Source organism: Trichechus manatus, unplaced genomic scaffold (assembly GCF_000243295.1).
Source record: "Trichechus manatus latirostris isolate Lorelei unplaced genomic scaffold, TriManLat1.0 scaffold00102, whole genome shotgun sequence".
NCBI lineage: Eukaryota > Metazoa > Chordata > Mammalia > Sirenia > Trichechidae > Trichechus > Trichechus manatus.
Window position 1 is genome coordinate 7099848 of NW_004444038.1, and position 23667 is coordinate 7123514.

Sequence of the window (23667 nt, forward strand, 5' to 3'; positions counted from 1 at the left end):
AAAGACTGGCCTCCGGGTTGATAATCCCGGCAGGGAGGCCAAGATTTGGAAGGCCACGGGAACTGGTATTTCCTGTCTCTGCTGCGGCCTGTGAACTGCTCCCTGTGTGCAGATCTCCCCGCCGCCGGGCACTGACAGAAATGCAGAGTAATTTGAATACGTGATCTCTCCTATTAATCGTGTCTGGGGCGTGCGTTATGGCCTAAGAATACCAGTAAAACATTGGCACGTGAAAATTAATAGCACACAATTGAGTCCATAAACATAGATAGCTAACTATTTTAATTAGTAGTTTCATCGTTTGGGTAATTCAGTAGACTCCTCCTATTCTAATTGTCACTTTCTAATTGTGTAAATGGAGCCCTGGTGGCACAGTGGTTAAGAGCTTGGCTGCTAACTAAAAGGTCGGCAGTTCGAATCCACCAGCTGCTCCTTGGAAACCCTGTGGGCAGTTCTACTCTGTCCTTTAGGGTCTTGAGTCGGAACTGACTCGACGGCACACAACAACAACAATTGTGTAAATACAGCCCAGAGTCACCCTGTGTTATTAACACATCATGACATAAAGGCAATTTGATGATGATTCTCTCGCTGTTGATTTCATAGTCCGTATTGCAGGTGCTAATTTCGAAACAACACTGCGTGGGTCTCTGAGGCCTGGGAACAGGATTCTGCGTGCTGTGACAGAGCAGAGCCATCTTCCCCCACCCATTCCACAGCTGCTGCCTGCGCCCCCTGAGGCCCTCAGCTGGTCACACCCGAGCTCCGTGTCTTTTTGGAGGAAAAAGAGGTTTAGGAAATCAAGAGGGTCTGTTGAGCAATGGTTCGCATTTAAGGAAATAAAATGTATTTCTTGCTAAACGCACAGACGTAGTGAAAGGCTTTCCCAGAAAATCAGCTTTTCCGACATATGCCTGGCAAAATGACATCCAGACTATAAAAAGCTTGGCCTCGCTTTGGGCTAACAGCCCTTTAAGTAAGGCTGCCTGTGGGGTGTGTATTTTTAGAGTAAGGAGCAGAGGTTTTCAGACTTACCGGTCCTGTGAGTGGAGAGCATGAGAGATGGTCTGGTTTTCTGCTGTTTGGAAGCATGAAGCTGTCAACGTCAGATTATTCCAGATAAAACTACATAATATCCCATCGTTCCACCTCACTGGTTTCTTGGAATCATCATTGACATCCTCCATTTTTGTTTGTTTTTTGGAGTTAAGATCAAGCGTAATGGAAGCCAGTGACACCCTATTCTTGTCTCTTACTCCTGATCTGATTTGGTTCCGACCCACTTCCAATGCTGCTGGTCCACAGGCTGTGCTCTGGGCAATTCTATCAGTATCAGACTCAAATAGCCCAGATTCCAGACGAGGAAAACTAGACTATTTCAGTTCCTTTAGATTGTTTCATTTTCCTGGCAGACATTTTCAAAAACCATCTGGCTAAATGTTTGTTCGTATGTCCCTTTAAGAGCGTACACTACTTCCTTTTCTAACTATCAGCTATGGTATAGATTCACTGGGTGAGACCGTATCAAGTGGAGCTCATCATAATGCGCTGTTCCAGGGAACTTGAGGACCAGTCTTCCTAATCTGCCTTTACCAAGCTCCTTGTTTGTCTGTTCTCAAGTCACGTTGGTTGTGGTGCAATTTACCTACAATTCAATGAATATTGACAAATGTATACAGTCACATAATAGCCACCGCCATCATGATGTAGAACAGGTCCATCACCCCGAAAAGTTCCCTCATGGCCCTTTTCAGTCAACCCTTTTCCTCCACCTCCAGCCTGGGCAACCACTGATCCACTTCTGTCACCACATTTTTACCTTTTCTATCTTATTTTACAGATAGTGTCAGACAGTGTCTAGCCTTTTATATCTGGCTTCTTTCACTTAGCATAATGCTTTTGAGATTCATCTCTATTGTATGTATCTGCTTGTTCCTTTTTACTGCTGAGTAGTATTCCATTGTGTGGAGACACCACAATTTGTTAATCCATTCACCAGCAGGTGAACATTAAGATTTCCAGTTTCTAGTTAAAATAAAACTACTATAAACATTCGCCTACAGATCTTTGTGTAGATATATATTTTCATTTCTCTTAGATATATACCTAACAGTAGGATTGTCATGTCCTCTGGTAAGTGTATGTTCAATTATAAGAAACTGCCAAAGTTTTGCAAAGTGACTGTACCGATTGACATTCCCACTAGCAGTATACAAGAGTTCTAGTTGCTCCGCATCATCACCAACACTTGGTACTGTCAGTTTTTTGTATGTGTGTTAGCCATTCTAATAGATGTTCAGTTATACCTTATTGTGATTTTTAATTTGTCTTTCCCTAGTGACTAACGATGCTTGACATCTTTTCATATGCTCATTTTCCATCTGTATGTCTTCTTTGATAAAGTATCTGTTCTAAATGGGTTGCTTGTTTTCTTATTTCGGAGTTTTGGGAGTTCTTTATATATGCTGGATAGAAGCCATTCATCAAATATGTGTTTTGCAAATAATTTGTCCCACTTTGTGGCCTGTCTTTTTTTTTTTTTTTTTTTCCCTGTGTTTGTTTTTTAACAGAATCTTTGGACGATCAAACTTTTAAATTTTATTAACTTTTTTCTGTGATGGCTTGGGATCTTTGGCTTATCTAAGAAATCTTTGCCTAACCCAAAGTCACAGATGTTCTCCTATTTTTTTTTTCTAAAAGTGTCATAGCTTTAGCGGTTGTATTAAGTCTGTGATCCCTTTCAAGTAAATGTTTGTATGTGGACTAATGTAAGGTTCAAGGTTTGTTTCTTTACGTATATGGATGTTTTTACATTTACATTAATATTAGTGCAAAACCTGTGTCAAATAATTTTTGAGGAGTCGTTTAAGAATCCCTGTAATTGTACCCCATGTAAGTGGAAAACTTAACATGGAATAGTATCCAGGGGTAGGACTGATGTTTTGTTATCTATTAAGTAAGAAGATATAGGTACAAAGAGGCAGATTTAACATGAACTCCATGTTGCATGGAATAGGGAGTGACCTATTATTTACTGAGAGTTATTATGTATGTAGTGTACTGTACAAACACTAACCTTTACATTATTGTTAGCTTGGAATTGGCTATCAATTCATCCTTCCTGGGTGATCTAAAAATCGTTACAAGCGCTGTCTGATTATCCTTGAGAACAGTGAATACTTCTAAATGTTTGATGGAAGAATTGTCTCCCTGGATCATGAAAAGTAACCCCACCCACCTTTGGAGCCATTTTACATATTTCAGGATGTGTGTCAAACAGTTTGCAGAAACGAAGTAGGGATTAAATTGGAATCCCCTGAGAATCACAAGGGACTGCAGCAGGTCAAAGGGCCCCTGAAGGTCTGGAACATGGAACACATTGAGAACAGAGACGGAAGGGAGGGCGACCCAGGGGACTGGGGAGGATGTGGGCTGTCTGGTGGTGCGCCCAGTACCCATAAAAGGCAAGACAGGAAGAGTAAACTTAGGAAGGAGAGGGAATTTCCTACTATTCACATGGTGGCCAGTAAGTCTTGAAAAGCTTATTCTTATCCAACCAGGGAAATACTGTACAGTCGATTAACAATCCTGATATGCAAGGAAGCAGTTTTTATCCTTGGAAATTTTGTCCTTTGTCCTTTCCCGGTAAATGAAACTCTTCGTACTCCCTCACCCACGGTGAGTGTTAAGGATAATAAATTACACATGGGAATAGGCATCACACTGTGATTGTATGAATGTGAGATGAAGCGTCTGGAGGTCCTGATTCATCGGCAGCCTTTCTCCATTTGTGTGCCAGTCTCAAGTTTTTGTAGAGGTATTCTGTGCATGCGTATATCTGACTCTATTTTGCCCCTTTTCTCAGAAGTGAAATTTTCAAGTTCATGAAAGCTTAGTAAATGTCTCAGGATTTTAAGTGTGTTCTTAAATACCAGGCACTCCTTGGTATTTAAGCAATATACATTCAAGCCTGGACTCATTCTGTCTGCCTTTTCAGACTGCAGCTCCCAAAACTGACCCCGCATGTCCCACTCGTCCTCCATGGGTGGTTTCAAGACGTGAAAGGCATTACAACCCTCTGTCCTAACACTGATCAAAATTTATTCTGTCTTGTAGATAACACTAAGCCCAAGACCAAGAAAAACTTAGTTAGAAATAACATTTAGCAGACATCAAAAGGAAAAGGAAGAAGTGCCCTCTCAGATTTTTCTCTGCCTGACTTCTAAAGCCAGACCTTTCACCTGATGAATCCCCAGCATAAATATTGGACCTGAGATCCAACCTTGTGCCTAAGAGAGTTTTCTTATTAAAAGATAGCCGTTTCCTCCCTTAGGAATGTCAGGAAGAAGAGAAGGCAGGCGCTGTGTAGCGCCTTTCAAACTTTAATGCACACAGGAATCTCCTAGGGATGTGGGGTGGGGCCTGCGATTCTGCATTTCCGGCAAGCTCCCAGCTGATGCTGATGCTGCTGGTCCACAGACCACACTTTGAGTGGCAGGGGTATAGTGGAAAGATGGAAGGCTTTGGAATGAGGCGGACTTCACAATCCCAGATCCGCAGAGCTAACTGCATGACAGTCAGCTCTTGATACTTAACCTTCCTGAACCTCAGAACTCTCCTTTTGAATGGGGTTGATATCTATTTCATGCAGCTGTTATGGGGACAAAATGAGATAAACCGTTTTTAAAAACCTGTAACAGTGCTTCATCCCAGAATATACCCAGCTTAATGTAGTTCTCCTTGTCCTCTCGCCTAGGAATTGATACACCTATATGGGGGAAGGAAACCCTGGTGGTGTAGTGGTTAAGAGCTACTGCTGCTAACCAAAAGGTCGACAGTTCAAATCCACGAGGCACTCCTTGGAAACCCTATGGGGCAGTTCTGCTCTGTCCTGTAGGGTCGCTATGAGTCAGAATCAACTTAACAGCAGTGGGTTTTTATACGGGGGAAAGTAAAATATGGCACATGATTTTACAGCTTCTTTTCACAATGTTGGCTGGCTTATAAGAATGATTTTGTGGGAATGTTTTTATTAAATATGCTGCAGGACTTTTTGGAGCTTTAGAGACTTGGGAACTTTCTAGATTTAACAAAGACATTTACACTAGATTCCTGCTCTTTGTTGGGTAATTTTTATTACACTTCCTACAAAAAGAAAAGAAGAGATGGAGATAACCTTCCTGATGGGGGCTTTTGGATGGAAGGTGGAGGTTGATGATGATGATGATTACCACTAAGAAAAGTTCCTTTCGTTTACCTCATTATTCCAGCTGTCTTTATGAGCACACTTGATTGCCCTGGCAGACAGGATATCCTTGGGAAAACCTCAGCCCCTGATCCCTGAAACATACCTATGGCATCCTTTGACCATGACGTCAATATCCATCTCATTCCAGCCATACAGTGTTTTAATTGTGGATAAGAGTCAGTGGTTCAATCCCAGAGGACTAGTGTCTAATTCACAGTCTCCCCAGAATCTTCCTGGCCCCTCCCCAGAGCAGAAGCTGGATTGAATTTTGTGAAATGTTCCAGGATGAGCTGTCCAAAACTGACAGCATCTTCACACTCACTAAGAAGGCTATAGTAACAAAAAAGGGAAAATAACAAGTGCTGTTGAGGAAGTGAAGAAACTGGAACTCTCATGCATTGCTGGTGGGACTGTAAAATGGCGCAGCTACTGTGGAAACGTTTGGTGGTTCCTCAAAAAGTTAAACATAGAATTAGCATGTGACCCAACATTTCCACTTCTTGGTGTATACCCAGAAGACTAGAGATCAGGGACTCCAGCAGATACCTTGTACATCAATGTTGATTGCAGCATTATTCACAATAGCCAAAAGATAGAAACCCAAGTGTCCATCAACACATTAATGGATAAACAAAATGTGGTATATCCATACAATGAAATATCATTCAGCCATAAAAAGCAACGAATACTGATACATGTTACAGTGTAGATGAACCTCAAATGCATTATGCTAAATTTAAAAAAACACACATACTGTATGATTCCATTTAAATGAAATACCCAGAAAAGGTAATCCACAGAGATAGAAAGCAGATTGGTGGTTGCCAGGGGCTGGGGGAAGGAGGTTTAATGGGTATGAGGTTTCCTTTCAGGATGATGAAAACATCTTGGAACTAAATAGAGATGATGGTTGCCCAGCATTGTGCAGGTACTAAATGTCACAGAATTGTTCACTTTAAATGGTTACGTTTAAGCTGTGTGAATTTCACCTTGATTAAAAAAAAAAGTGACACCATGCTCCGGAAAAGGAAAGACTACAGTCTTATTCCAAAAGTCATATTTCCCATCTAAGAAATAAAGGTTAAAAAGAAGCTTACTGACAATGGAAGGAAAATGACTGCATGATGTGGTTAGTCACTTTCCCCAATGGAAAGGAATTGAGCAGATGTTAATGAATGCAGGACAAGAATGTGGCTTTTCATCGTTAAGACACAAATATTCCATTTTGGTTAGTAGTAGATGTCCTTGCTCAGTTGGCTCTTCAAAACAGTCCCACTGGATAGAAATGTAGCCTATGGCTAATAGAAATGACAGCACTAATGAGGAACATTTTATCCTCCAAAGGATGCTCAGCGTAAACACCAGCAAACTGCGGGCCTCTACGTGATTAGGGGTATTTGAAAGCTTTGTGGCATGATATATAATCATAAGAAAGCCGTATTCTAACAGAGCCACAAAACAAAACAAAAATGAGCACAACTGGGAAAGAGTCAGAAAAATCAGAATCAAAGCATGTTTTGTTCCAAACCTGCAACAAATGCAGGATGGTAAAACCACTGGGCATTAGAGCTAGAATGAGCCTGGGATAGCTTGTCATCTGGCACCCTCTCAAGTCAGCTTAGGGCTGTAATCTTCTACCACAATCCTCCTCAGCTAGGAGAAAGCAAACAGTGACAATTTCTTCAAAAGTTTTTCAAAATACATTGGGTTTGCCACTGCATACGATGCTTCAGGCTACCTCAGTGAGTATTTGCTGATTTTCTGCATTGGCTAACCTGGAACGTGTGGGAGGTGGAACAGGAATAACCTGCCATCTTTAAAACTCTGACCCTGGTCCAAATGGATCCCTGAAGGAGCTTTTGCAAAAATTGCCTTGATTAGAGAAAGCAGGGGTGTCCAGAGCTTTGGAGTAGGTCATCTTAATCTCATCCTCCAATCATGATCTTAATCTCGATTAATATTTTCCACCCAAAAGGAGTTTCTTCCCTTCTTCCCTACACCCCTGGGGGCCAACATCTGAAGGATTTGGCAGCGTAAGAATTATAATGAAATTCACAGGCAAGATCTCCCCACATTTCTCTATCCTGATGTCTCTATAAAGTTAAACCTTTATCTTGGGAACAACTGAGACAAGGAGGGTGACAATGGGTGCACAACTCGAAGAATATGATCCATGTGACTGAATAGTACATGAAGAAATGGTTGAATTTACGTATGTTTTGTTGTGTATATTCTCAACAACAAAAAAAATTGAAAAAAAACTATGTCTCGGGTTGCATTTAAAAATTATTCATTTCACCTTAATTATGTAGAATATTGAAGAGCATTATAAACATTCTTTTAAAGACAAACTTTTTAACTGGAGAGTTTATGTGGGAAAGGTTACTTACAGGTAATGGAAGAAAAAATTAGAGACAATGGCTCAGGTCTTCCCTCAAGCTAAAAGCAAGAAAAGAATTTGAAATTTTACAGCAAATTGAGCTGACAGGAAAGGGTTCCATAAGGAATAGAGAAGTTCATTTAAAGAGGAATATGAAATACATTTGTTTGTTTCAGGAATCCTTTATGTTTTCCCTGCGTGTATATATTCACACACACAAAAGGCAAGCGTATCTAGTCACTTAAACATCTGGAGTTCATTTTTATATCTGGATGCAGTATTCATTCACATACCTACTGTATACATTATACTGAGAAAAATATTGATAAAAATCGTCCACATTTTTGGAACTTTTTTTTAAACTGAAGCCACTTAAAAAAGTAGCCAAATAAATAGAGACTCTTCATCCTAACGCAATGCTGTTATTTCCCAGTAACATCATTTTAGTAATTTGGTGTGACAGCTTCCTCACATTTAATATTTTTCCCCTTTTAAGCCCTAACTAGGATTTCTTTCTAAGCTAGATGTGACTTTGTTGGTATTGTGGCAGGACACAGAGGTTTATATATAATCTGCTCTGAGGATTATGACTCTTTCAGAATGAAAAGTACAGTTTCAAAAGCAACCATGACTGAAAATGCTTATTCATTGCTGTTAATTGTGGAAATTTAACATACGCTGTTTCTACAGGGTCAGCCAGGGCCAGTCGGCCCCCAGGGATACAATGGGCCCCCAGGATTACAAGGTTTCCCAGGATTGCAGGGCCGAAAAGGTGACAAAGGTGAAAGAGGAGCTCCCGGGATAACAGGCCCAAAAGGAGACGTGGTACGGATGATTGTTAGTATTTCCTCTAATTTGGTGACGGGTGTTTGGGCCTCCATTAAATTTGTCTGCTTTCTTCACAGGGAGCAAGAGGCGTTTCTGGATTCCCTGGTGCTGATGGAATTCCTGTAAGTTTTTTAGAAGATTAGAATTTAAAACTCTGTGCACATTCTAAACAATACAGTTAGGACTTAAAGAAACATTTTGAACAAGACCTCCTCTTTTGTTTATAACACACAATTTCTGGAGCTATATATGCGTATCTTCCTCCTGGAATCCAGTCAAATATTGGGTGAATTGTGTCCTCCGTAAACTTCTTCTAGACTTGGCTTCAGAATTGAGGCTGCTTTGCTAAAACTGGAAACCCTGGTGGCGTAGTGGTTAAGAGTTTGGCTGCTAACCAAAAGGTCAGCGGTTCAAATCCACCAGGTGCTCCTTGGAAGCCCTGTGGGGCAGTTCTACTCTGTCCAATAGGGTCACTATGAGTTGGAATCAATTCAACAGCAACAGGTTTGGTTTTTTTTGATTTTTTGGTTGCTGAAACTAGATATTGTTTGGTAATAAAAGCTCTAACGTTACTCAGGTAAGCTCAGTATAAAAAGTTAGTCTTGAAATTTTGTTTGAACTATAAACCGACCTGAATATCAAGTAGTCCAGCAAAGAAGTCAGAGGCAGTGAAGCCCTGCTGAACATTTGTGCAGCTTCTCAAGTTCTTTGTGGTAACCACACATAAAATGAGAAAGAGGAAAAGCATGCTTTGTTCATGGGAAAATCTCAAAATGCAATAAAATGTGTTTTTCTAACCTAGTTTACTTTACTTCTTGTAGCATAGAAAAATAAACAAAGCAGCCTGACTCAGAGCCTTCCTCACAGGGATCCTGGAGCAGATTTCTCAGGCGGCTTCCTGGCCAGACCCCGACATCAGGACCACTGTTTATCACACATTCTGGTCTGCCTCCCAGCCTTCTGGTGTCATTGTTTTCTGACATCTGCTTCAGGAAGCCCACGCATATACAGAGATGTTTAGACTCTTACCCTCCATACACGTCCTCTTTACCACGCACATGCATGCACGCACACACACAAGGAAAGGGAGAATCTCTTCTATCTCCAGACTTCACAAGTAGGGCTGCTACTTGGCAGGATAAGAGAAGGAAGGGAAGGGATGGAAGGTGGTCACAGAAAATCCATCCTTTTTCTTTAGATCTTCAGCTCCACATTCTAGAAGAGTTCTGCAATGGTAGAGGAAATGGTCAGAGTGAAAGAACGGAGGTTACATTGACCAAGACATGAGACCTACATCGCTGGTGATCCTAATTGTCACCTGAGTGATGAGCTCAAACATACCCATCAGTTACAACACACAGCTATGAACAAATAAGGAAATAACTTTTATATTAGCTAGAATTTTGAGAAATTGGCAGTCCTCCCTCTAGGATTTTCCTGCAAACTTCCTAGAACTAAATTACCCACTGTTAGCCTACTTTTTTTTTCTTTTTTTGAAACTCTTTGGACCCTTAGTCGTTTTTCTCTTTCCGAAGTTGAAATCTGAATTTAAACGTGGCAACATTATAGAAAAGAAGTTGTAACTAATCCATGTCATAGCTGAGTTCACTTTTCGACGTCATATTCATTTAACATCAAAAGCCAATATTGCAGAAATCGGAGGAGTGAATTGGCATAGGAGGGAGTGGCTGTGAGAGCAAAGAACTGATGATTTTCTAAAGAATCCTGGAGCTGCTTAATCTCAGAGCTCTGACAATACAAACGAAGTTAATTTTAATGTCACCTGCTGTAGCTAATCATTTAAAGAATGGAGAGTTTGAGGCAGCTGGATAATTTTAGCGATTTAGAAGTCATACATAAAAAGTGACGTGCCGTAAAATCTTGCAGTTGTATCATAAAGAAAAGTATCTCATTAGGTGTTGAGCAATATGAGATGCCCTTGCTCAATATCACTGCTCAGTATGACTGAAAATGTTCTCTGAAGCACAATTTCAAACACAGATCAGATTGAACTGCAATTTGAAATGACTTTTCGGTCAATTCTAAGTAAGAAAGGCCAACAGCCAACAGATAATCCAGGAGAAGAATTCAGAGCACAGCAACTCATTTGAAGCAAAAGCATCTCCAGATACTGAAGATGTGGAGCAGAATGTGAGAGAGCCTGTCTTCTCAGGCTGAGTTTTAAAATATCAGACATTGAGAGATCCATTATGTCTTTACTTCAGAGGGTATCAGAGAGCTATCTCTAGCCTAATCCTTGAGAGAGAATGCTCACCAATTTATAGGCGCCGTCGGGATGTCTCTGATTCACCAGAAGGCTTTCCTGGAAGGTCTGTCTGATCTCTTGTCTGATGTCACCAGTTCAAAACCAGTAACTTTGAATATTCAAAGCAGAGTGATGCTCAAATAAAAGAAAAATTCTCCTTTTTCCTGGTATTTCTTAACGGCATTCAGATTACAGGGGACTAGATGTAGGACTTGGTTCATGTTGAAAATTTGCAAATTTCTCCAAGTAAATCTAAAAACCATCCTAATGGCCTCAAAAATCCCTTTAGAATGTGTTTGGTTTATTATCAAGAAAAGCCAAGTTTAAAAGAAATGTCACAATAATAAAATACATATCTAAACACCTATTACCTTAAAGAAATAGCAAAATAGACCGTTGTCATGTAGTACCTAAGTTGTAAATGACTACCCCTCTACATCTCTGGGAACCAGATTGAGTTGAGATGTCCACAAATTTAACCCGACTCTGATCGTGTTGCCTCCCCTGCCCCAGATTTCTCAGAATACCTGATTTGCTTTATGTTTGTGTTTAATATCTAAAAGCTCATGTTCCCAAAGAAAGTAAATGAGAGAAAAATCAGTTCTTCTAAATATAGATAAATCATTGCTGAAATGACATTGTAGGTGTGAGTATCTTATTTGTTCCGGATGTGGGTCTCTTCAACGAACCATCTAGAATTTAGTTGTCACAACTGATAAAAACATCCTTGTTATCCCTGAGAAAAAGCTAGCTGCTTCTGGGATGTTTTAAATCTTCTCTTATCTGTCCTTGTTAAAAGACAATCCTCCCATTTTCATGATGAAGCAAGGCAGGAGAAACCCTTAAGATAGTTTACTTCTTGACAAAGCCCATGTGAAACAGAAATTTGTCTTGAAAGCCTGTCCCCTGCTTAGAACTACACCCTGTGCCTTTGTTTATTTAATCTTTCATTCATTCATTCATTCATCCATTTGGAGTTATCTTTTTTCTTGGATTCATGCCATGGATATCTCTTATGAGAATATTTAAAACTGTTTTAATACACAGTTCCATGAAAACTACAACCAAATGTGCTGAAAGATTAAGTTGTTTTTCTACTTCCCAGGGACATCCAGGGCAAGGTGGACCCAGAGGAAGACCTGGTTACGACGGCTGCAATGGAACGGCAGGAGATGCAGGTCAACAGGGTCCCCCAGGTTCTGTGGGGGCTCCCGGCTACCCTGTGAGTATTACCACAGCATGTACACATCAGTTCTGTTGTTGTGGCTGTCAGCTGCCATCGAGTCAGCCCCCGAACCACGGTGACCCCATGCACAAAGGAACAAAACTCTGGCCAGTCCTGAGCCATCCCATGATGGGTTATGGATCAGTTGAGCCATGGGGTTTCCTTGGACTTCACTGACTGATTTTCGGAAGTAGATCACCAAGTCTTTCTTCCTAGTCCGTCTTAGCCTGGAAGCTCTGCTGAAACCTGTTCAGCATCACAGCACCATGTAAGCCCCATTGATGGACAGATGGTGGCTGCACTTGAGGTGCACTGGCCAGAGACCAAACGTAGGTCTCCTGCGTGGAAGACGGACCCCCCCCAGCCCCCCCCCCACAGTTAGTTTTAGAACCTTGAATTGCTGAGTACTTATCAGTGGAAGGAGCCCTGGTGGCCCCGTGCTGAAGCGTTCAGCTGCTAACAAAAAGGTCAGCAGTTTAAATCCACCCGCCACTCCTTGGAAACCCTATCGGGCAGTTCTCTTCTGTCCTGTAGGGTCCCTGTGAGTTGTAATCGACTCAGCGGCAGCAGATTTGTTGTTTGTTTGTTTGCATCAGTGGGAATGTATAAAAGGTACTACATCCTGAGCTCTATTCCCCAGGGCTAATGGGATTGATGGCTCTAGCTTATCCGGGAAGACTGTCTATCACAGAACAGGTTACCAGAGGACCTCTTTTTAAGAGATTGTCTTAAAGAAACTTTCTAAGATGGGCACGCTGCTTCTCGTTGACTCGGGAGTGGGGACGGGCAGGCACGTACCTGAACCCGGCTTTTATAACGTGGAAGAAAAGTCCTCCCTTCTCATTAGTTAGGGTTCGGGATGGAACAAAGCTCTCTGTTAATGTTTTCCTGCAGATACCAAAGCATGATTTTCCTAGATTCAAATAACTTAATTTTCTATATTTATTCTTTAAATGTTAGCTAGAAAATAATTGGTTTGCGTTCATATTGTTCACCCCATGTTATTGTGGTGACCCTACAGGACAGAGTAGAACTGCCTGATAGTTTCCCAGGCTGTAATCTTTATGGAAGCAGATTGCCACATCTTTCTCCCTCGGAATAGCTGGTGGGTTCAAACCACTGACCTTTCAGTTAGCAGCCCAGCGCTTAACCATTGTGCCACCAGGGCTCCTTGTTCACCCCATACTGTCTCCCAATTATTACTTCATCTTCTCCCATACCAAAACACCAAACCCATTGCCATCAAGTCAGTTCTGACTCATAACAACCCTATAGGACAGAGTAGAACTGCCCCATAGGGTTTCCAAGGAGTAGCTGGTAGACTTGAACTGCTGACCTTTTGGTTAGCAGCTGAGCTCTTAACCACAGAGCCACCAGGGCTCTCTTTTCTCCCATATTCCTATACAATTAACAGTGAATAATTTTATAATAGTAAAACTAAGATTAAAAAGTGTAAGCCTTAACAAAGTTCTCTATTAGTCACTATCTTTGTTAAATTACAAAATCCTCTGTGACATGAAAGCCCAGTTACATTCTTCAGCATATACAATGTAGGAGTTTATTTCATTTTTTTCATGAAAAGAACCTTCATATCATCATCTTTTTGCAGCCTTGTTTATTTTGAAGGCTTTTAGCAAAGACTTCTGAAAATCTTTTTCAGTAGCATATTGTTATGCTCTCACCACCAAAATCTTGCAAATTCACAGGTTATACTAAAATTTTATTTGGTAGGATGTTTTATTAAAAACACAGATTTCAATGTGGAGGAAAGAATGCTCATAAGCTTCCTCACTATGCTTTTACCCTGTAGCTGATGGAATTTTCATCATACTTCCTCTTCTCCTTTCCAATTCCCCCTTCGTTATCTGTCTCTTTTTTACGTGGTTCATTTTTCCAATAAACAACATCATTTTCTACTGCAGTATCATAATTTTATTATCCATAAATATATCTATAACTTTAAAGTATTAATTTTATAAACAGATATAAAAGATATCTATGTGTATAGATACATATGTACACATATAGTATATACTTAACACAATTCAAATTTTAAAGAATGACCCAGAATCTCTTCCACAAAAAGTGCTTAATAATAGATGGATTCATATTTGTTAGTACAATAATGCCAAAGAAAGCACATAATAATATTACAAAGAAAAATAACACATTGGTAGACTAGAGGATCGGTATACTGAGGGTTTATTTGAGTTCATGAAAATAATTTAAATCTCATAAAGAATTTCTATTTTATCTTTGATTAAAAGATACTGTTGGTAAATAGGAAGTTAAAAGTCTCACCCTTGTGACTGAATAGAGTGATTGGTGTTCAGAATAATCTACATAAGCCATAAGAACAATTAGACATTGTCTATAAAACTCAACATTCAATCATGCAAATTATTATAGCTGCCTTAAAGGTTAATGGACTTTTTTTGTGTTTTGTGTTTTTTTTGTTCGTTTGTTTTTCATTCTTTTATATGTTGCTTCTCTAGGGACCTCAAGGACCCAAAGGACAAAAAGGTGAACCTTACGCATTATCCAAAGAGGATCGTGACAAATACAGGGTAAGTTTGCTGATAATACGAAATGCAATTAAGCAATCCAGTCTACATTTTTAGATGCGTGAAGTTAATTACCAAGTGTATGCTAAGTTACAAGAATGAATGTAGTGGAATACTGCACAGTATGGTGGAATAATCCAAAATTATGATTAATTTAAAAATTATTTTATTTCCATTCAGGGTAGTTTTAATCTTATACTTGGTTGTGAATGCATCTCTTTCCCGTATTCACAATATTCCAAGCAAAATACTTAGATAACTAATATCACAAAGTCCTGACTTTAAAGGAAATAGGAAAATTCTGTCTCATCTTCTTCCTGCACTTCCCTAATCTCTGCAACCTTTACTTCTGAGAATAGTGCAAAGCTATCCTTCACGGATACATACATTTTGCCTTTCTACTCGATGTTTCCTAGATGGATAGAAGCAGAGAAAACACATAATTTAACTGTTGGATTTAAAACATAGTGAATGAAATGTCTTACACGATATATACTGATCACTGACTTGCTCTAAACTTCTTCACTAATTTCTGCTAACCCATCATGCTGCTGTGTCAGTTAATTAAGACATAACCAGATCAAAAGACTAAAACAACACTGTCAAATCTGCATTAATAGTTAAGTTTCTTTTAGTGGCTCATAATGACACATTGTTAAGGATATAGATACATTTTGGGCTAAGATGGTGATAAATAAGGCATATAGGGAAATCTGTACAGATTTTACTGTACTGAAAAGTTCAGGCTGGAGGCGGGGCCAAGATGGCGGAGTAGTCAGACGCTTCCCGTGGTCCCACTTACAACAAAGACCCGAAAAAACAAGTGAATTGATTATATATGACAATCTAGGAGCCCTAAACATCAAAGACAAAGTAGAGGAATCGAACTGAGTGGCAGGGGAAGGGAGAGATGGTTCAGAAGCAGTGAGGAGTTGCCAGACCTGACCTGGGAGGAGCCAATGCCCTGCTGGCTGGATCCTGGATCGGCTGGCGTGCGAGGTGAAGTGGGCAGTGGAGTTCGGGGCACATTTTCCATACCGGGAGAGACCAAGTGGCGAAGAATCTGCTCAGGCCTCCAGAGTAAGTGAAAAGCAGTGCTCATTTGGCAAAACATGAGTACATGCGTTTAACCTACCGCACGGATCAAAAAACACTCATTTGGGAAAAACTTCTCCCCCATTTACCTGCTCCCTCCCCGCTCTGCACCAGGTCCCGGGCTGGTTTCAGCGATTGCTGTGTCCCCTGGGCTGAAAGTAGGACCCATCACATGCCCTGAGCTATTCTTCTGGCTTTGGAGAGGGAACAAATTAACAAACAGGGAAAAATAATCTGCCAACTCCTCTAAGCTGGGAACTCGGGGCAGGCACAGCTCCTTTGCCTAGGCACAGAGGTAAGGAGTCCACAGACTTTGAATGCCTTTCACCCCTGCACAGACCTGTATAGGCCCATTTCAACAACGTAGGCCCTCATTAGCACAGTACAACATGGTATATGCCTGAAACTCAACTTCAACTGTATCAGCTATATGGTGGAGTGGCAGGTTTGTGACATTTGACACAGCTCTGCCCATTAAGCAGGGTCCTCACCTACCCACATCAGGTACCTGAGGACTGGTGACTCCACCCACGCCACCTTAGCCACTTGCGGCAGGGGTCCAAGAATAAGTGGTGCCTCCCAGTCCTTAAAGCCAACAGCACTGAGTGCCCATAGTCCAGTTGCAAAATCCACCCACCTATGCACTGTAGGGAACAGGGACACGCTTTCCTCCCAGACACTCAGGGGCAGCTGTCAGCCCCCTGCCTTGCTCAGTATGTGACCCCTTACTGCAGCCAGATACCTGTGCCTACTCCTATCACTCTTGTTTGTCTAGGACTGTAGGCGAGAGCCTGCACCACACACTTGGTGACAGACTATCTGGACACCTGAGCTGAATCCATACAAGAAAACTAAACGGACTCCTGGGCTCACATACCTGGTAACAGATCTAACTACTTGGTGATAGGATGTTAGAGCTTCAAAGGTGCTAATAATCAAACTAGTTCACACGAGCAGCCTGTTTGGGCATATCAAAACAAAACAAGAAGCTAGTAAACAAACATAAAATAAATATAATAACTTATTGATGGCTTGGAGACAACAGTCAATATCAAATCACGTAAAGAGGCAGACATGATGGCTTCAGCAAGCTCCCAAAACAAAGAATCAAGAAATTCTCCGGAGGAAGAGAACTCTTGGAATTACGGGAGGTATGTAGAATACAAAAGATTAATATACAGAAGTCTTCAAGAGATCAGGAAGGAGATCAGACAGAATGCAGAACAAGCCAAGGAACACACATACAAAGCAATAGAGGAACTTACGAAGATTATAGAAGAGCACAATGACAAATTTAACAATATCATTTAGACCCTAACATGGAATGCAAAATATACTTGCTTCAATTTTCTAGTTTTCACTGTTTCCTAAAAAATTTGAAGACAATGATCCTTAAGAAACTCACAGGGATTTTCTTTTCTTAATGCATATGTTTAACATTCTGTTCTTTTCTTAATGCATATGTTAGAAACACAACTTAAACTCTTTAATCTATCTTAATATACATATTAAAATTATGTGTACATATATACTCACTTAAAAGCTATAAATTGTTAAAGTGTTACAGAAATCTCTCATGTATAGCGAATAATCAACATGTGGGAATTAAAAAAGAGAGTGAGAGAGATAGGGTTGATATATTTTATGAGTTTATTTCCAACACTGCAATAAAATGTAACTAAATCTAAATATGCTTAAAAGCTATAACTCTTGAAATTATTTCTTCTCAATTAGGGTGAACCTGGACCACCTGGATTGGTCGGTTTCCAGGTAAGTTTCATTTTTATTAAAGAATATTTTAAGCAAAACTTTAAGAACTACAAGACTCCAAATACCAGTCTGCCTATCCTAACAACATTCTCTTGTTGCGTGTCTACAGGGGCCTCCTGGCCGCCCTGGGTATGTGGGACCCATGGGTCCAGTTGGAGCTCCTGGGAGACCAGTAAGTACCTGTGTGCAGTATGCTCACTAGTGGACCCTTGTTAGACCATCCTTTATGGATGCAGCTTCTTCAGCTCTTAGACAGAGGCAGAAGTTTGTAGTCACTATGGAAAATATCAAGGCAAATGCTTCATTCTTTGCATGCATTTCACTGCTATTAAGATCAAAGAATGAGGACCCAGATTTTATGGCCACCAGATCACTGCCAACTATGTCAAATTTTGACTTGCTGCTGGCTAGGTGTTCCTCTAGTCCTGTGTAAGCACTTCCGGCCCCATACCTGTCCACCTGATGAGGTCATGTCATCCCTGGGCAAAGCATACCAGTGTCCAACATGCTGATAAGGATAAAATAAGCTGTGTCATATCACACCTAGAAAGTGACATGTTGGACGTCAGCTCACAAAGTGTCCACAGTGTGGCACATAAGTGGTTGTCTGCATTGTTCACTCACCTGCAACCAAGTGGTGGAGTGAAGTGTGACAGGACTTAATGCTTGAATGAAGGAGGAGTGACTACAAGGAGGAGAGAAGAGAAGAAGGGAGAATTACTAATGTCTGCACAGCCCTCATGCCACTTGCCAGACAATCCACATGACCTGAAAGATGAACCTAATACTAGGAGGAGTTTTCTGACTCTTATTCCCCAAATTTCCTAGTAGTAAGAGCAATAGGTCTTAAATTACACAGGGAAAGATTTTAGCTAAATAGGAGAAAGACCTCATCACAGAAAAATATTGCTCAAGACTGAGAAAAGCTATCAAATGACGCTTGATATTGACAGATATTGAGAAACAATAAAAACATACATGTTTGGGAAAATTCAGCCATACTAGTAGTTGGGGTAGGGGCACTCATAAATTTCCTTCAGACTATAATAATAAATTTTTTTTGCTTTCACAAAACAAGTTTCCCTGATGCTGTGAAAGTCAATTTTGCAGGTAGCTCCCTAGCTATGAAAGATTCACCCAAGTGGACTGAAATAAGGATTATATGGTGTGACATTTTTGCTCTTCTGATGCATGCAGTCATAGACTTACACACGCATACCACCCGGTTTGGGGTTACTAAACTTAAACACACAGAGCTCTCCAACAACGGATTGTACCCTTTAGCTGCTCCGAAAGCTTCAAGTTCTTCATATGGACAAGCAGTCCCCAATCTGTCTACTTCTTTGTACTCAAACGCTAACTTCTCTTCTAATGCATTCCAAAGACTTTCATCCTATGCACGGTGTTGACACCGAATGCTTTGCAGAAATGTGCTAATGGACCTTCATCCCTGCAGTCCTGGCCTCCAGGATTAATTCTGTCAGTGAGCATTTGTTGACCCACTACCAAAAAGTGCTAGGCAGTGCCCTGTGGGGAATCCCAGAGGAAGACGGGAGAAACCACTTCTGCAGTCACAGGGCCTGGAACCTGGGCAGAAATCAGAACAAACACAGAGAGGACATGAGTGGAGTCAAAAGCCTCAGTGCAGAAAAGCAAACGAAAACCAGCTGTATGTAGACAGGCAGCCAGTTCTCTGAGCACTGTGACCGCAGTCCTTCCTGCCATACAGCTTTTCATCCCTGCGGAAACAAATGAGTTCTCAACCTCTGTGAGCACTACCTGGTGTTTCAAGTATACAGTAAATGGCTTTCCCAGAGTGTTCTAGCAGATGTTATCTGGGTCCTGGGCTAAAGAAAACAATTTACAAACTTCTTTGTATTTGTGCAGGGACCACCCGGACCCCCTGGACCAAAAGGACAGCCTGTAAGTCAGTTTTGGGGGGGTGGTGTACGTATTTGTGTTATGTATATATATATTTTTTTTTTTAATTGTAAAACGACTTGGTTGACAAATATTTGTTGTTAATTTTATGCTAAGAACCATTTTGTAGGTTTTTCCAACTTAATGTTAAACTACTACAAGTATAAACCCAGCTGAGCATCTCAAGTTCCTACCGCGTAAGTGCTCAATGTGTGGGATGATTTGTTGCATACAAATCACTTATAATGCCTCTGTTGTTATATAAAAACTAATACATTTAATTAAAAATGTAGATTAGAACAATTTTGGGACCGCTAGTATTTATCCACCAGCGGCTCTGTGGGAGAAGAGACCTGGTGATCTGCTCCCGTAAAGATTACAGCCTAGGAAACCCTGTGAGGCAGTTCTACTCTGTCCTGTAGGTTTGCTGTGATTTGGAATCGACTCGACAGCACACACCAAAAATATTTATCCATATGTGTTAAATTATGAGAATGGAAAAATTGTAGCTATATTTGTTAGAGGGAGGCCAGTGAAATTCTTCTTACCTGGATATAATTAGGTTCTACAGAAGTCTAATGTCAGCCTCTGGGGATGTATTCAATGGTATTCTAGTCAGAGTAAACCCCCAAGCTGTATTATTTTCATCAGAGAAAGATTATTAAGTTCCTTGGAGCACAACAAGGTGGGTGGCTGTTAAGAAGTTGGAGAACAGAACTAGGGTTCATGATGACCTGAGAAAGTTGGATAAATGTCCAAAACAAGCAAATTGGAGTTGACTAGGGAAGTATTTAATCAAAACTCAACATAAATCATAAATACTGGGCTACTGTTATGAAAGTTTTAAGAACGATTCCCTTACTGGGCATCCAAATGGAGGACATTTCCAAACCTGCACATTTAAAGTCCCTGCTCTGTGTGAAATCCCATTTGTTTGACCTCCTGGTGACCCCGGCTGCCACCACCCCCGCGTGAGCTGGAGCTCGTTAGGGCTTCTGCCTCCCCTGCTGGACTCCCCACTGTCCCGCAGCCTTGAGCAGGATGGGAAAGAACCAGAGCCAAGAGAAGCGGATGTAGGACAGGGCGGCTGGGGCCAAAGAAGCTCAGGCAAGAGCCTCAGATCTCCACTTGCCGCTACATATCCAAACAGCCTCCTCACCTCCTGACCAAGTCATTTCCTGGGGCCTTTGACAACCAGCTCCAGAGGCAGAGAATGACCGCAGGGGACTAAGACAAAGTGCCTTCTACGCTAGCTGGCTGTGTTTCTGTGCTTTGATTTCAACGCCCAGCCAGGTGGGGAAGAAGCAAAAATTAATTAAAGGCTTTGTTTTTATTTTCTGAGAATATCTGGGTATTTGAGGAGGGCAGGCGGTATACCACAGAGAGAAAGATCAGATGGGGCCCTGTGCCATCTTTTGTCAGTACGAGAATATGGAAGCCCTGGGAAAGAAGCAAAGTTATTTGGGAGTAAAAGAAAAGAGTACTATTTCTATAATGTGCATGCATTTGTAGTATAGCATTTCATTTGTACCTATTGTATACATCAGAGTTGAGTCAATTGGCCCATATGTAGCCATTCCATTTGGAAAACTACAAAATACTTGCTAAGTAACTGGGCCATAGCTTTGCTTCTTAAGCTAAAAGGAACATGAGACAGTTGGATACAACCCGGAGAATGACCCTTTCCCTAAAAACATCAAAAGAACAGAAAATTTTTATGTGAAATTAAGGTTATCATACCAAAGTGAGAAAAGGCTGAGGCAGAAGAAGAGAGGCTGGATAATGATCTTCAAATAAGAATTCCAGAGTTTAAAAATGGACTTCTTTCTAAGTCTACAGGGGCCAGTAATGCTGCAGATAATATAGATCTTGGGTTTCTTTTAAAAAAAATAATTATCATTTTATTTCACTGCGACCTGGTAGCGCAGGTCAGCGATTCTAACCCACCAGCAGCTCCAAAGGAGAAAGATGCGGCCATCTGGTTCCATAAAGATTATAGCTTTGGAAACCTTCTGGGGCAGTTCTGTTCTGTCCTGTAGGGTCGCTGTGAGTCAGAACCGACTCAACGGCAGCGGGTTTGGTTTTTGTTTTTTGTTTTTGTATTGACTTTTAAAAACTTACAAAATCCATTTGTCTTTTTCAGGGGAACAGAGGACTTGGATTTTATGGAGAAAAAGGTGAAAAGGTAAAGGCAATCTAATAGCTTAAAGCTGGGGCGTGAAGCATTTGACAATTAGAAAATAAAGCATTTTTAAAGTTTTATGTTGTGATCTCCAGGCAATATGCAAACAGAAATTTGCATATGAAAATAATTATTGTAAAGTGCCAAGTTATCAACATGCTCCAGTGATCGTTATGGATCAGTAAGACAATAAAAATGAACTGTCGGCTTGTACACCAGTGTTCACTGCGGCATTATTCACAGTAGCCAAAAGGTGGAAACAACCCATGTGTCCATTAACAGATGTGGGTGAACAAAGCATGGCACATAGGTGTGATGGAATATTACACAGCCATAAAGAGAAATGAAGTTCTGATACATGCTACAACGTGGATGAACCTTGAAAACATTAGGCTAAGTCAAATAAACCAGAGAAAAAAGGACAAACAGTGTATGATCCCACTTACACGAAATATTGAGAATAGGCAAGTGCATAGAGACTGAAGTTTATTGGTGGTTCAGAGATAACCTAATAGATTGAAGCTGAGGCATGCTGCGTTTAACGATTAGAAAATGAATTTGGGGGAAGAGGAAATGGGGAGTTGTTGCTTAGGAGGTACTAAGGTTCTACTTGGGGTGATGATCACACAACATGGTGAATGTAATCAATGTCACTGAAATTGTCCATTCAAAAATGGTGAAAATGCCAATTTTTTGTGACATATGTCACAATAAATTACATTAAGAAATTAATTTTAAAAAAAAGAAACATCTAGGTTTACAATAGACCACTGACATAGAGACACAATTTCAGCCAATCTCCAGCCCATAAAACATAAAGGCGTTTCTCCGAGGGTGTCTCCTAACCCTGTGGAATTTATAGGTGATTGAAAGAAACTGAAATAAGGGTTGAAGACAAACATGGCCCCATCTCAGGAATAAGTGGTGTGGCCATGTCTGTTGGGTTCAAAGGCAGGAAAGAAGATTGTGTGAACTTTATAAATCTCCACAGCCCTAAGATTCAAAGGCCTCATGAGCATTGAGAGGATGACATGAGAGAACGTGTGTGAAAGACTGAATATGGTGTCCAACTCCTAATGAAAAACACCCTCACGAACATAAAATGTCATTCCGTTCACCCAGAAATCCATTTTGCCCATAGTAAAGTAGACTTGCTCCTTTGACCTCTTCGTTCCAGCATTTTCATTTGGCTTTTTATTGACTAGCACACCTGAATGAGAGCTGCTAGATGGGAGCCAGTTCTGTTCGGGTGTGAGGAGGAGTCCTTTGTTCTTAGAATTAATACTACAGAGGAAATCCACAAGAAAAAAAAATTGTAAGGTTCAAATACATAAGAACGTAAACCCCCATAAAACAAAATAATAAAATTAGGAGGAGAAAAATCCTGGAAGAAATCATTGGCAGGAGGGGGGAGGAGTCACATTAGATAAATGGGAACAAAGTTAATGTCTATAATCTACAAAGACCTTATTGAAATTATGAATAAAAACATCAAGGCCCCAATAGATAAATGGGAGATGAACAAGCAGTTCACATAAGAAATGAGAAAACAGAGAGAAGTGTTTCTTGCTAGTTGATCAAAATGCAAATTAAAGCAATCTTGAGATATTATATTATTAAAGAAGCTGCTTTTTGTTCTATAAAACACCCTTAACCAGTGAAGTTGTGGTGAAACTGACTAGTCCTTCATTTCTTATGCAAAGTGCCTGGCTACCCAAGGTTGGAAATCAGGAGAGTAGTTACATGTCAACGACCATAAAGACCCTTAACCTTCAGACCCAATAACTTCTATGAATAGAAATTCATCATATAGAAATAATTCCTCAGAAACAAATGCAGCCCAAACATCCTGAAAGTTCTGTATTAGAGAAATAATTCAGGGCCTTTATGCATTCATTCTAAAGGATAATAAAAGTAGGATACAAATAATTTTTATGTTATGGTTACAAAATAGGTATACAAGTGGTACATAACATGCAAAAATTAAAATAGCAGTATTGTGGTGGGATATGCTTTTATTCAGGTTTTACAGTTTCTTTTCCATTTAAAGACGAATGCTTTTGCTAAACCATACACAGGGTGATGTAGGACTGCCAGGACCCAATGGAATTCCATCAGACAACGATCGTGCCATCACTGGGCCCATAAAAGAAGTGATTCACCCAGATCAATATAAGGTAAAGGCGTGT

General features: G+C 40.6%; 1 protein-coding gene across 1 annotated transcript in view; it reads left to right on the forward strand.

Moving 5' to 3' along the window:
• The window catches only part of COL4A2 (collagen type IV alpha 2 chain), a 177841-nt gene that overhangs the window by 69491 nt on the left and 84683 nt on the right, over positions 1-23667 (forward strand). The window contains exons 3-11 of the mRNA XM_004382955.1: positions 8319-8453; positions 8534-8578; positions 11828-11944; positions 14443-14514; positions 17341-17376; positions 17486-17548; positions 19264-19299; positions 21440-21481; positions 23557-23655. Of these exons, the coding sequence (XP_004383012.1) occupies positions 8319-8453; positions 8534-8578; positions 11828-11944; positions 14443-14514; positions 17341-17376; positions 17486-17548; positions 19264-19299; positions 21440-21481; positions 23557-23655 (645 nt within the window). The remainder of the gene's footprint in view (positions 1-8318; positions 8454-8533; positions 8579-11827; positions 11945-14442; positions 14515-17340; positions 17377-17485; positions 17549-19263; positions 19300-21439; positions 21482-23556; positions 23656-23667) is intronic.